Source organism: Malaclemys terrapin, chromosome 10 (assembly GCF_027887155.1).
Source record: "Malaclemys terrapin pileata isolate rMalTer1 chromosome 10, rMalTer1.hap1, whole genome shotgun sequence".
NCBI classification, from domain to species: domain Eukaryota; kingdom Metazoa; phylum Chordata; order Testudines; family Emydidae; genus Malaclemys; species Malaclemys terrapin.
This window is the reverse complement of record NC_071514.1, coordinates 33,766,430-33,779,787: the sequence shown is the minus strand read 5'-3', so window position 1 is coordinate 33,779,787 and position 13,358 is coordinate 33,766,430. Positions and strand designations below refer to the sequence as shown.

The 13,358-nt window shown below is 40.8% G+C and overlaps 1 protein-coding gene across 4 annotated transcripts in view; it reads right to left on the bottom strand.

The window, feature by feature from the left end:
* TLN2 (talin 2) overlaps window positions 1-13,358 on the bottom strand; it is a 382,138-nt gene that overhangs the window by 22,312 nt on the left and 346,468 nt on the right. For 2 of the 4 annotated variants that reach the window (XM_054041883.1, XM_054041884.1), the window contains 2 exons: window positions 10,235-10,340; window positions 4,199-4,323 (listed from right to left, as the gene is read on the bottom strand). In XM_054041883.1, the coding sequence (XP_053897858.1) occupies window positions 4,199-4,323; window positions 10,235-10,340 (231 nt within the window). Of the gene's footprint in view, window positions 1-4,198; window positions 4,324-8,485; window positions 9,202-10,234; window positions 10,341-13,358 lie in introns of those variants that run through there. The other 2 variants (XM_054041885.1, XM_054041886.1) reach the window with 2 other exon arrangements.

Genomic DNA, 13,358 nt, shown 5'->3' with positions numbered 1-13,358 from the left:
CTCTCAATGGAAACTTTTGACCAGTCCTATGCAGCACCTCCACGTAACCAGAGGGGAACTGAGCTTACTCTGCTATTTTCTTCAACAGGTCCACTCTGTCCATTCCTTCCCATTATTTTTGTCCTTGACACACAAGTAAAAAGTGGGCACACAGAGGGCTCGAGACAGAGGGCTCAGTGCAGAGGACAACTATTGCTTAGTATGCTTGTGGGCATGCTTACCCACCCCTCATGCTGGTCTTGGAGCATAACCAGCTTGACCAACTGTTGCACATCCTGCTGGGCACAACAAAAGGTCCATACTTGTGTTCATCTACACACTAGCAGTGTGGTTTGAAGGGTATACCTCAAAATGAGAGGTCCAAACTGGTCACTACATATACAATCCAAGACTGAGCAGCACAAGAAGTGCTACAGGAGGAGTCATTGTCCAATGTCATTTGGCTACCCTTTTTGTGTCAGAGTTAGATACAGATATTTTTGTACTTCCTTACTTTTAACCAGTTTCCTACACATCCTTCAAATGTAATGGACAGCATGAATAGATTCAGGATCAGTAGAAGAATGAGTGAACCACCATTAACTTGTTGCCAACAATCATGAAAGAAACTATGTTTCTTCTGAAGTGCCTCTCAACTTCAATTTAATAAAGATATAGCAACAAGGGTAAGTTACTGCACACAGCCAGGTAAACACAAGAGACCACTCCTATGAGATTTAGTACTTGCATGGCTGCTGCCCATTATAAATGAACCTATACAACTTACGCATCTCCCCAAGAATAACCCTATTAAAAAGAGCACTTCACTGTATATGTTCTAAAAAAAATCAGATTAGAATCAGAGTCTGCAGGAAGTCTTCTAAATCTGCTTGTGATTTAAAGTATTCCTTCATATTGCCTTATACTACTTTATAAACCCCCGGAGACAGGGCAGGACACTATAGGAATATGTTTGATATATAGTTGGATTAAATAACAACCTAATATATCAAACATATCACACAGAGCCCTGCAGAAAAGGCATCCAGGTTTGATTCATCTTGGGGGGGAAAAAAGACACACTGCTGAAGGCTAACAGCAGGGAACTGTTATCGACTGCTAAAGACGCAACCCCTTGCCTTGTGTTTGAAGGCATAAGTCTGCACGGAGGCATAAAGAGTGCACCAACAGGAATATAATGCACATACAACAATGGTCTCTGGTGATGTACCCAAGCAACAACATTGTTTTCCTATAACTATTTTTTTCCATTGTAAGAGTTAATGAAACATGTCATTTTTAATTCCATAAAAGAAATACAGAGACTACTTTTTCTTTCTTTTTTTTTTTTTTAAACTTGCTTTTTTGGGTAGTTATTTTGTACCAGGTGGTATCTTTACAAATCAAGGACCATGTCATATTAGAACAGGCAATATAAGCAAAAGATATTCAACCCACCAAAACAGACACCACAATCAATGTAAATCCATAACTGTGTTGTAAAGGACATACCACCCACTATAACCTGTTTATATAATGAACAGAAAAGTTTGAACAGCTCAGCAGACCATTTTTTCCCTTGGACACCACAATTAAAATCCAAGACAGTTTGTATTACACCCGAAGGAGGAACAGATAAGGAGGGTCTTCCTCAAAATACTTTTAGATACACAAGCTCAGAAACAAGACAAGTACTAAAACATCATCTGGACATTGTACTAGTAGTCAGAGCATTTAAGCTTTTGAAAGGCAAGAGATTGTATCTGCTCTGCAGCCAGGCTGTTGTGTTTAATTCAGAAAGAATGTACATTATGCAATAAAACACGGACAGGAGTTCACAGACCTATTCCTTAACAGAGAATGTTCTCTGAAATAGGAATGATTCTCCTGAAGAGGAAAGTTGCTGGTCCCACTCTAGCCTTCTTAATCTTATTAAGACAGCAATGGGAGGTGTGTGGTGCAGAGATGCAATGGGGTGGGGGCACAACAAAAAGAAAAGGGAAATGGAATAAAAAATAAAGGTTATATAGAGAAGGAACAAAACTAGTGCAACTCAATTACAAAATCAGAACAAGTGCTAGCTTTATTGTTTCATTTCTATTATATTAATAAACAGGAACATAGACAGAGCTAAAATAGTAAGGATTAAAACAAGCAAAGAAACCCCACAAAACCTCAAGAATTTTGGAAGGGATCCAGACCCTCAGACTTCAGGGTGTAAATCCACCTCTAATTAAGAGGGGTCAGGAAGAAACTTTCCCTGCAGGCCGGGGTCTATTGCAGGCTCTCCAGCAACTTTTTTCTGAAGCTAATGGCCACGGCCAGAGGCAGGATACTGGGCTAGATGGACCATTGGTCTGATCCAATATAGCAGTTTTTATGTTTCTGTATTTGGTGGACTATCTATAAGAGAACAGATGTCTAATTACTAGTTTAGATTTGAGTGACAGAGATGCCTTGTTGATACAGCAGTTTAAGATTGAAATATCTAAGAGTGAGCTACCTAAAACATTCTTCCCCTACAGGCAGTACAGTATCTCCTGATCTGTGTTGTAACACATTGATGGGATGGTGATAGGAAGCGCACTTTGATGCTGTTCTCTGCTCTGTGGATAAACAGAGAGTTTGAAATATCCAGTGGGGTCATTCCAGCACCTTTCACTTGCATTACAGTAAATGTTTGTGAAAGATAAACTGAATTACGAGTGATGGAAGGAAAGTTTTATTCCAAAATGAAATATAGATCCAGAGATATGAATGTGTTTTCAACAAAATGACAAAAAGAGCCCAATAAAGCACAGGCAGACTGAATACTCAAATTAACATGTTAAATGAGGAGCAGGTGTAGGATTTGTATTCATTTTTAAATGACAATGGCCACTGGAGTGGTTTAGATGTTAGCAGGAGAATGGTTTCAAGGTTACTAGGCAACTCAGATATGCTATTGTGTAGCGGTTTTGTAGAAAACGTGTTAAAGGACTTTTCCAGCCTCAATCCTCCGCTCCACATAATCTCATTACAAGCAACTTTCTTTCTTCACAAAAAATGAATGTACCAATTACAAAACCCATAGAACAAAGAAAAGCATTGCTCTTTCGTGGACTTCATTCTCCCCACTGAAAGAAAAAATCCCCAAGCAGTGGACATCACCACAGCCCACCTTGTGAGGCTATTAAAAATGGTCTTAATCTTATGCTCCTGAATGACAGAAAATACCACAATCTCCTGACAACAACCGTCTGACACTGAATGACCTTTAGAACCTGCTTTCTTGGGAAGATTCCTCATCTGCTTAGAACAAAGTCCAGTAACTCTGAACCCACTGAGAAAAGGACATGACCACAGCGTTGCTTTCTGAAGTTAATGGCATGCCTTATTTTTATTAAAAGAGGCCCAGTCCTGGGTCTCATGGAGATTTATTCCAAAACTTGTCAGGGATTCTACACTGTGGAGTGAAGTGATTCTGTGTCATACCCCCACTCCCTGAACTGTGCAAGTACACTAACTACTTCAGGTTATAATAATTGCCGTATAATTCCTCTGACACACATCCAAGCAGTTAATTCCATTTTACTTAAAAATATTCTCATGGACATATCTGAAACACACAAAAATATGAGACTACATAAGCATTCATATGGGATCTTCATTTATACATTTCCCTTTATAGAATTAAGAGAAAATAAGCACAGAAGAATCAGTTTATATTTTAAACAAAGAGTTTAAAAGTAAACACCTGTTTGCTACAAGTTAAATACTGTGTGTTGATTTTATAAGATCTTTTGGCCACAACCTCCCATAGTACACTGCACACACACTGAAGAGTGAGTGAGTGGGCTCAAAAGCCTCTGAAACTGAGGAACAAGAATGATCTTTCACATCAGAAAAGATTTTTTGGACAGAGAAAAGTGAATGAACTAACAATAACTATCCTGTAACTTGAAAACGCTTTTGCTAAGAATTACCTTTCCTTCCCCTCCATATCCAAATCTATTACTTGCACGTCCACCACTTGAAAGAGCCACCAAATATCTTTTGCCTTTGTGGTAAGTCACGCCTAGCTTGTCTGAAAAGTGTAGCTTCTACTGGCACCAGCTGAGGACAATGTAAGGATTGATTGTTCCAACCATCACCTTGATGCAATCAACTCCCCATGATACCAGTTATTTGCATTTCTGCGGCATTAACTTTAAAAAGAACATGGAAGATGGACACTCACCTTCGGCTTGGCTCGTGGTTTCAACTGCTCTAACTTCTTTGCTGCAGCCTCAATTGAAGCTGCAGCCCCCAATAGCTCTGTCTCAGCAATGACTGTCGGGTCCTCTGGATCCACCCACTCCGTGCCTAAAATTAACCGAGGGGAAGACAATAACTTCAGTAGCATTTTTAGTGCCTTTTGACCAAGCTGATTCCCTGTTACACCTCAAAACTATGTGCTAAATACAGAGTGTGTGTATAATATGGAGACCTCATTTTAATACCATTAATGGCATAAAATACTATAATTTAAGCCACTTACTGCAAAACACAAGTCAGAATGGAAAGAGCACTTAGCCGTAATGTTCTATTATGAAAGTGGCTTGATTAAGAACTTGTGTAAGAAAAGCAACTCTGAATTGCTCCTTCAAAAGCCATGTCTACACTGGGTATTGAACTATTGTATCAGCCAACCATGTTTAATCATGGTTGTTACTTAGAAAGATTCTAGTGTGCTTTCCTTGACCAAGGCTGACAGATGCATTGTCTGAGAACTGTGACAAAAGAGCACAAAGGATGTATTAGACTATTCAGGAGATCATGGTCTCACTAACAGTTCTCAGTAAGTCCCTGTCTACAGTGGCTAGGGAGACAAGGCTAGCACCCATCCATGGAAAACATGAGAGTGATCAGTGCCATTTTAATCACAGTGCCAATAAGGCCAATAAGCAAGTTTCTCCTACACGTACAAGGCTGAACATTTTTTGGAAAGGAAAGATCTTATACTTTTGCAGACCTCATAAAACGAATGTTCAGAGGCAGTTCACTCCAAAGTTCTGCAACTTACCGGGAATGGTGTAGAAAACTTAAATAGAAGAGAATTATTTTTAACCCTCTGGTGAGACTGATATTACATTACAACTAAAATCAGGACAATTATATGCCAAACTTATGACCAGGGTCGGCTCCAGGGTTTTGGCCACCCCAAGCAGCCAAACAAAAAAAAAGCCGCGATCGCGATCTGTGGCAGCAATTTGGCGGGAGGTCCTTTTTTCTGAGCAGGAGTGAGGGACCGTCCGCCGAATTGCCGCCAAACAACTGGACGTGCCGCCCCTCTCCGAAGTGGCCGCCCCAAGCACCTGCTTGGTAAGCTGCTGCCTGGAGCCGGCCCTGCTAATGACAGGATAAGCAAACAAATGTAGTTTTACTAGATATCCTTTTTCCAAAGTAAGAATAAGTAGCACTGAAATGATTTTCATGTTACATTGTCTATAATATTAAAGTATTTATGTACCTATTTGCTGGTCATGTAAATGTGCTCATTCAACAAACACTTCCAGAACACCCTGTACTCAATTCACTTTATTAATGGCAAAGTAATATTTCTTTCACTACCTCAATAAGCATCTCGGTAGATTTACAACTCCTTCTTGATAATATAATTCCTCTTGTTTATTGTACTCTTTGTTTTACAGTTGCGGTTTTAGGAGTCTGCCCAAACCAGGGGATGAAAATTTAGACAAAAATCAGTTATAAAATCAAAGAGCAATAAACATCTAAAATGGCATTGCTCACCCATGATTTTAGCATACAAAACAAGAAACTTTTTCTAAGTAATTGAGTCATGAATATAAACATGCTTATGCCCTTAAAAAACCCAACCCTGCTACACAGTTTCATTTTTAATCGCTGCCATTTCTTCCTATCTGGGAGAATGCTCAAAGAATCACCCAACCTTTAATTTTCTTTTATTTCTTTGATTCACCACTGCAGTGACAGCCTGGGATGCTGAAGTTCCACACTTTAGGTTGGATGCACTCTGGAATCTGGACTGAGGTGTTTGCATCAGCACTGGAGATTGGATGTAACTTTGTAATGAGCTGACTTAATTTGAAGTTGGGACACAACGATCCCAGAAGGGCAATGGACCTATTTTAGTGGTCTGCCTTTGGGGACTAGTAGAACCACTGGGCCTCCAGGCAGGCAGAAGGAAAAGCACTGTTCATCCAGTTGCCATTCTATTGATAATTTTGTGGGACTTTAATTACATTTTGTCCTATGCTATTAAGGCTCCTGAATGCACCTGTCTGACGGCTTCACTCTCAATGGTTCACAGATGACTGTGACAAAGTATATTGAAAAGGAGGCTAGAGTGCCATGGAAGTAGTATCAGACGGAACAAAATTATGACAGATTTTTGGAGACCATATGCTGTAGCTGCATGGGAGTGTCATGGAGCCTGGCCCCAAGTTGAACCCACATCCACAGAATCACTCCACCAGCCTGTGTTGTCTGTGTGGGCTGCTGGGCCACCTCCTTGTTTGCCTCCCCCTGTTAATCACCTCCATCTGGATGTTCTGTGGCCTAGCCTCATGGCTAGGTCACTTGAAAATTCAATCCCCTTCTGGGGTACTCAAAGTCTCAAAATAAACACCACCTTACACAACAGTCCCAAGTTAAGGTAAACAAGAGGTCTTTCGCCCCTCCTTGGGCTCCTCTTCAGTTCCCCGTTCCTCTTGTGGAACGCCGGTGCCAGAACTGCTTTCCTGGAGCTGGGCAAGTCAGATGGTTATTACCTCCTTCCTTCAGCTAGCAGTCCCCAGCTCTCCTTCTGCAGCAGCGTATACATCAGTCGCTGTCTCGTTATGAGGCAGGAGCCCAGACCTTCCCCTGGAGTTGGGTAATTCAGGCAGCTGTTACCTCCCCCTCCTTCAGCCAGGAGTCCCCAGCTCTCCTGGAGCAAGGTGTACTTTAGCCAGCTGTAGGACCTTAACCAGCTTCTCCCTCCACTGGCCCTTTCTCCCCCAATTAGTTCTCAGGCTCAGAGGGTCAGCCATCTCTTGCTAGTGTGTGCCCAACTATGAGGGAGGAGGCAGCATTTATGCTGGTCCTTGTCTTTCAGCTCATCCCCAACTGGTTGGTTGGGAGCAGATCCTTTCTGCCAATATCTACTAGGCTTTGTGTGCACACATCTATATCTATATATACACTGGACTTTTTAAAATCTTAAAGGAACAAACCACATGATGGGATTGGCTGACCATTATGCACTACTACCCTTAAGGGGCAGACTACCCGTCACAGAGAGACAAAGATTTCACCTGTAGAGCTGTATTGGTGGGGTCACACACAGTGGAACTGTTCTGGGCATTCTATACCTTTGTTAATCCTAGCAGCCTGGGCTTGGTTACAGGAATAGAGTCTCATGGTGAATGTATCACCTTCTCTGGAAAAACTATAGCGTCCTGAGGCAACCAATATTGAATCTTGTAGTTACAGCCACTGTTGCTCACTTTGGTAGCAGAGTGGCTGATGGCAACTCTGGGCTATTTCCTGCAAGCTGGATCCAAATTCTTCCTAACTGCTTAAGGTCAGTGTGGAGTGTGACAAAGTTCTGTCCTTGACTCCCTGGGTCCTGCGTTTCCTGACGGATTTTGCTAACCTCAGAGGCTCACTGTGACCCTCCACGTAGCCCTTCTCTCTCTAGAGGCAAGGGTCACAGTCTACTGAGCCATTTTCATCATAAGCCAGCAAGGGAGATGAGGAGAAACAACCCTCCCTCGCACAGTCTCTGTTGTCTCCCAGTATCAGTGATTAATCAGGGAGGGGAGGGGGGAGCCTGGGCCCGCCCTCTACTCCAGGTTCCAGCCCAGGGACTCTAAAATTAGCAGCTATGGAAGATGACTTTTTGGAAATAGGACATGTACAATTCCCTGGGCCACTTCCCCACAGCAGCCCCCACTCAATATCTTCTTCACAATTATCTCAGGACCTCCTTCCTTGCACCTGATATGAATCCGTACTACTTCGTTCCTCCAACAGCACAGCTCCCTCCTATAGCTCCTGACACCCACACCGCACTGACTAACTGGGAGGCTTTTAACTAGTCCTTGATTGGCTTCAGGTGTCCCAATCAATCTTGCTATCTCCGCTGCCTTCTAGAAGGATCTTAATTGGCCCCAGATGTCTTGATTAACCTGGAGCAACTGCCATTTGGTTACCATGGTACCAGGGATTTGTTTAGCCTGGGGCTAACATACCTGTTCCTCACTACTTTACTGTAGCCATCTGGCCTTGCCACATCACAGGAGATAATCGATTCAGTGTTTGGTGGAGCTTGTTAACCATTCCCTGAGTGGGGGCAGGGTGCAAACTAGGGCTGTCAAGTGATTAAAAAAATTAATCGTGATTAATCGTGTGATTAATCACGCTGTTAAACAATAATAGAATACCATTTATTTAAATATTTGTGGATGTTTTCTACATTGTCAAATATATTGATTTCAATTACAACACAGAATACAAAGTGTACAGAGCTCACTTTATATTTATTTTTATTACAAATATTTGCACTGTAAAAAACAAAATAGTATTTTTCAATTTACTTAATACAAGTACTGTAGTGCAATCTCTTTATCATGAAAGTTGAACTTACAAATGTAGAATTATGTATAAAAAATACCTGCATTCAAAAATAAAACAACGTAAAACTTTAGAGCCTACAAGTCCACTCAGTCCTACTTCTTGTTCAGCCAATTGCTCAGACAAACAAGATTGTTAACATTTGCAGGAGATAATGTTCCCTGCTTCTTGTTTATAATAATCACCTGAAAGTGAGAACAGGCATTTGCATGGCAATATGCCGCATTGCAAGATATTAGTGTGTCAGATGCACTAAAGATTCGTGTGTCCCTTCATGCTTCAACCACCCTTTCAGAGGATATGTGTCCATGCTGATGACAGGTTCTGCTCAATAATGATCCAAGCAGAGCATAGTATTGCATGTGCATTTTCATCATCTGAGTCAGATGCCACCAGCAGAAGGTCGATTTTCTTTTTTGGTGATTCAGGTTGTGTAGTTTCTGCATCGGAGTGCTGCTCTTTTAAAGACTTCTGAAAGCATGCTCCACACCTCGTCCCTCTCAGATTTTGGACAGCACTTCAGATTCTTAAACGTTGGGTCGAGTGCTGTAGCTATTTTTAGAAATCTCTCATTGGTACCTTCTTTGCGTTTTGTCAAATCTGCTGTGAAAGTGTTATTAAAATGAACATGTGCTGGGTCATCATTCAAGACTGCTATAACAAGAAATGTGATTAAAACAGAACAGGAGACATACAATTCTCCCCCAAGGAGTTCAGTCACAAAGTTAATTAATGCGTTATTTTTTTAACAAGCATCATCAGCATGGAATGGTGGCCAAAGAATGAAGGGGCATACGAATGTTTAGCATATCTGGCATGTAAATACCTTGAAACACTGACTTCATAAATGCCTGTTTTCACTTTCAGGTAACATTGTAAATAAGAAGCAGGCAGCAGTATCTCCCGTAAATGTAAACAGACTTGTTTGTCTTAGTGATTGGCTGAACAAAAGTAGGACTGAGTGGACTTGTAGGCTCAAGTTTTATACTGATTTCTTTTTGAGTGCAGTTATGTAACCAAAAAAAAATAATCTACATTTGTAAGTTACACTTTCATGATAAAGAGATTGCACTACAGTACTTGTATGAGGTGAATTGAAAAATACTATATCTTTTATCATTTTTACAGTGCAAATATTAGTAATAAAAATAATACTATAAAGCGAGCACTGTACACTTTGTATTGTGTGTTGTAATAGAAATCAATATATTTGAAAATGTAGAAAAATATCCAAAATATTTCATAAATTTCAATTGGTATTCTATTGTTTAACTGTGCGATTAATCGCGATTAATTTTTTTAATCAATTCTTTTTTTTTGAGTTAATTGCGTGAGTTACCTGCAATTAATCGACAGCCCTAGTGCAAACTATACTTAAAAACTATTGTACAGGTTCTCTTGCTGTGGAGAATGGGGCTGGTGACCCATATCAAATCCATTGCTGGGGGAGAGCAGCCAATTATAACATTTTTGTGCAATTAAGTTGTACCAGGGCAAGTGGAGGTGGGCCAGGGAATTACAAAGTTTTTAAATATCAAAAACTAACTATGAAAATTAACATCTAGGTAAATATTTAATGTCTCTTGTCATTTCTGGAACCACTCTGTGTATTAACTAAGTGGGTTGTCAGACCCACCTTTCATTGCTTCTGCTGTCTGAATAAGCTCTGTCACAGCACCAGCAACCCGCTTTGAGAAGGCAGCCAACGGATGCTTCAGTTCTGGAGTTGGCTTCTGAAGAATCTATAAAAAGATAAAAATTAATTAGCAATTGGAGGCTAATTTTTCACTGCAAGTTCCCAATGAATTAGATGAAGTCCTAATGCTACTCTAAGGGAAAAAAAACAAAACCCTGAGTATACAGAAAAATGCAAAAATGCCCACAACTCAGAAGCAAAACTAAAATAAAGACCCCAAGCAGACTGGTTGTGAGATTGTATAAGGCATCTAGCCCATGCTAGGAAAGCAAAGCTGCCTATCATTGTGAAAGTATTCCACAGGGTTGTTTCTGGAAGTACTCAATATTTGACAGATGATCTCATGTGTCAATCTATTAATGAAGAACATTTAACCAAATTAAAATGCAAGCCAAGTGCTTCATGTTGCATTTTCATTTTGGGGACAAATGTAAACTACACGGTTAAACAGGGTACAAAACTACATGTTTTACACTACCACCATTGCCACTGTTTCTTCCAACTATCCTTGTTATAAATTGAGATTCATTCCCCACCTCTACTCTCTTTTGCTCCTTCTAATATTCTTCATAATCTCTTAATTAGATACCTCAAAGTAGCTCAGTAGCAGAGCAGGCAGATACAAAAGGGAACAGAAAAGCAACAACAGAAAAGCGGCCGTTGTATCAGAAAGCAAGGTTTAGGAATCCAACACTAATCTTTGCTTTAATGGCTGGCAGAAGTTACAAGTGGGCGAAAAAGAATATCTTACTGAGGAAAGAATTCATTATTTCATTTATTCCAGCACTAGCAACATGAGAAATAGGGGAATAATTTTGCAGTAAAGAATACATGAACTTTTTAGATGGGATTGAGAGGAAGAATTCGATAGTCACTTTTGCTTAGTACTGCTCTCTGGAATTCAACTTGACTTAACAGGATGGAAGAATGAACAAAAGATTTGCTTGTGGAAATAAGGGTTCAGTGCCACAGATATAGCATATGGGCTCTGAATATCTATCTGTCCGCTCAGGGTGATCTTTCTTTTTCTTTCACATTTAAAAAGGATAAGAGTTGAAACTAGAGGTCTCCTCATAGCTCAAATTATGTCACTGATATAGTGCAAATATGGAATATGTGTGCGCTTTTCAAATCACACCAGGCTTGTATGTTCATATAAAGAATACTGCTGTACCTGAAATAACGCAAGATTCACAGTATACATTTTAATTCCTTATTAGCAAACAGAATTATAATTGAATGGTCAGATCTGACCCCTCCTAGGTCAACGGTTTTCAACCTTTTTTAATTTACAAACCTCTAAAAAGTTTTGAATGGAGGTGCGGACCCCTTTGGAAATCTTAGACATAGCCTGAGGACCCCCAGGGTTCATGGACCACTGGTTGAAACACACTATTCTATGGTAACGGCAACCTTTCATAGACCCCTTAGACATAGCATGTGGACCCCTGGGGGTCCGAGAACCACAGGTTGAAAACCACTGTCCTAGATAGTGTATTGAACCAAAAATAAATAAATAAATAAAAAAATAAAAAAATCTGTCAACAGATTGTAAGTTCTTTGGGGGTCAAAGACCATGTTTTCTTTATCATCTGTAAAGTGCCTAGTACACTTTTAGGTGTTGCAATCAAGTTAATTTTTGAGGGAGATGAGGAGTGGTCCCCAGACAGTAAGAATTATGTGGCTTTAATTTTGGGCATCCCCATGTTGATGGAGTCGTTTTAAAACTTAGTGTCATTCACAAGCACTAGTGAAGTTTGACAGAACAATTCTTCCCTGTCAATGCCAAAAGATAGCAGAAATTTCAAATATAGTTTTCAATAATTCTAGAAGAATTCTGCTTTCCTTCCAAGCTCTCCGTTCCTCCAGTGCTGGTGAACTCTGCAGTAAAAGGACCAACACGCAAATGTAGAAATTGATGGCGCATTTCCTCATTCATTACTGTGCCAGAAGATGCTAGAGAAACCCAGGTGGTAGGTTTTTAACTGTACATGAATCCCTGAGTTTCACAGAGCTTAAGGTTGAAGAGCCCTGTTTCCATAGTAAATATAAGTACCTGAATCCTCAATAGCCAAGCAATCTGCTGCCATATTAACAAAATGAATATCTTTTGCAACAATGAGGGCTATAACCAGGGCACTGTCTGAGACACCTTCAACCCAGCAGACAGCACTATTGTGCCTTTCAGAGCTAACCTTCCCACACAGCTGAAATTTCCAAAAATACACACAGTCTGATCATGACTGCAGCAAAGCACCATGTTTTCTGATGTAGAAACAATTTGTAACATCAGTACTACCCTTGACAATGGCAACAAAGTGGTAATTAAATGAGTGGGTGTAAGTGCACGAACTTGGAGGTTTTCCAGTTACCTTTCTGTAAGTGTATTTAGAATTCATGACAGGAGCTGGAGGCTGAAGTCCTGTATTTACCCAAAGCACAGATACAGAATGGACATAGAGCAAAAGCTTCTCACACACTGATCTGCCGGTGTGCCTCAACCCTGACTTGCAAGGGCCATCTGAAGGTATGTCCCTCAGCCTGCGCCACTTCCAGCAGCTCCCATTGGCCTGGAGCAGTGAACTGTGGCCAGTGGAAGCCATGATCGGCCAGACCTGCGGACACGGCAGGTAAACAAACCGGCCCAGCCCGCCAGGGGCTTTCCCTACACAAGCGGCGTCCCAAGTTTGGGAAACACTGCCCTAGATAATTTGATAATCCACAAGAATGTCAAAGCCGTATTGCTTGTATGTGAGCACTCAAGTCGGTAACATGCACTTTACACTTCTTAGTCCCAGCACAGAGTGACTTTTTGGCATGTGGATTCCTGGTTATTGCGCTTACTAAACCTTAAACTTTTAGGTATTTTGAAGGGCTCTGACTGCCAAACTTCACGCTCTCCGGTCTCTCTGAATGTCAACAGACCCACTCAAGCAATCTTGTCCATAGCAGTCAGGCTCAACAAGACATTGTTAGCACTCGTATCAACTGCAGTCAATAAGATGAATCAGCTGAAAGGTCTGATGCCAACCAATCTTGTTGCTGTGAGATCATAAACTAATGC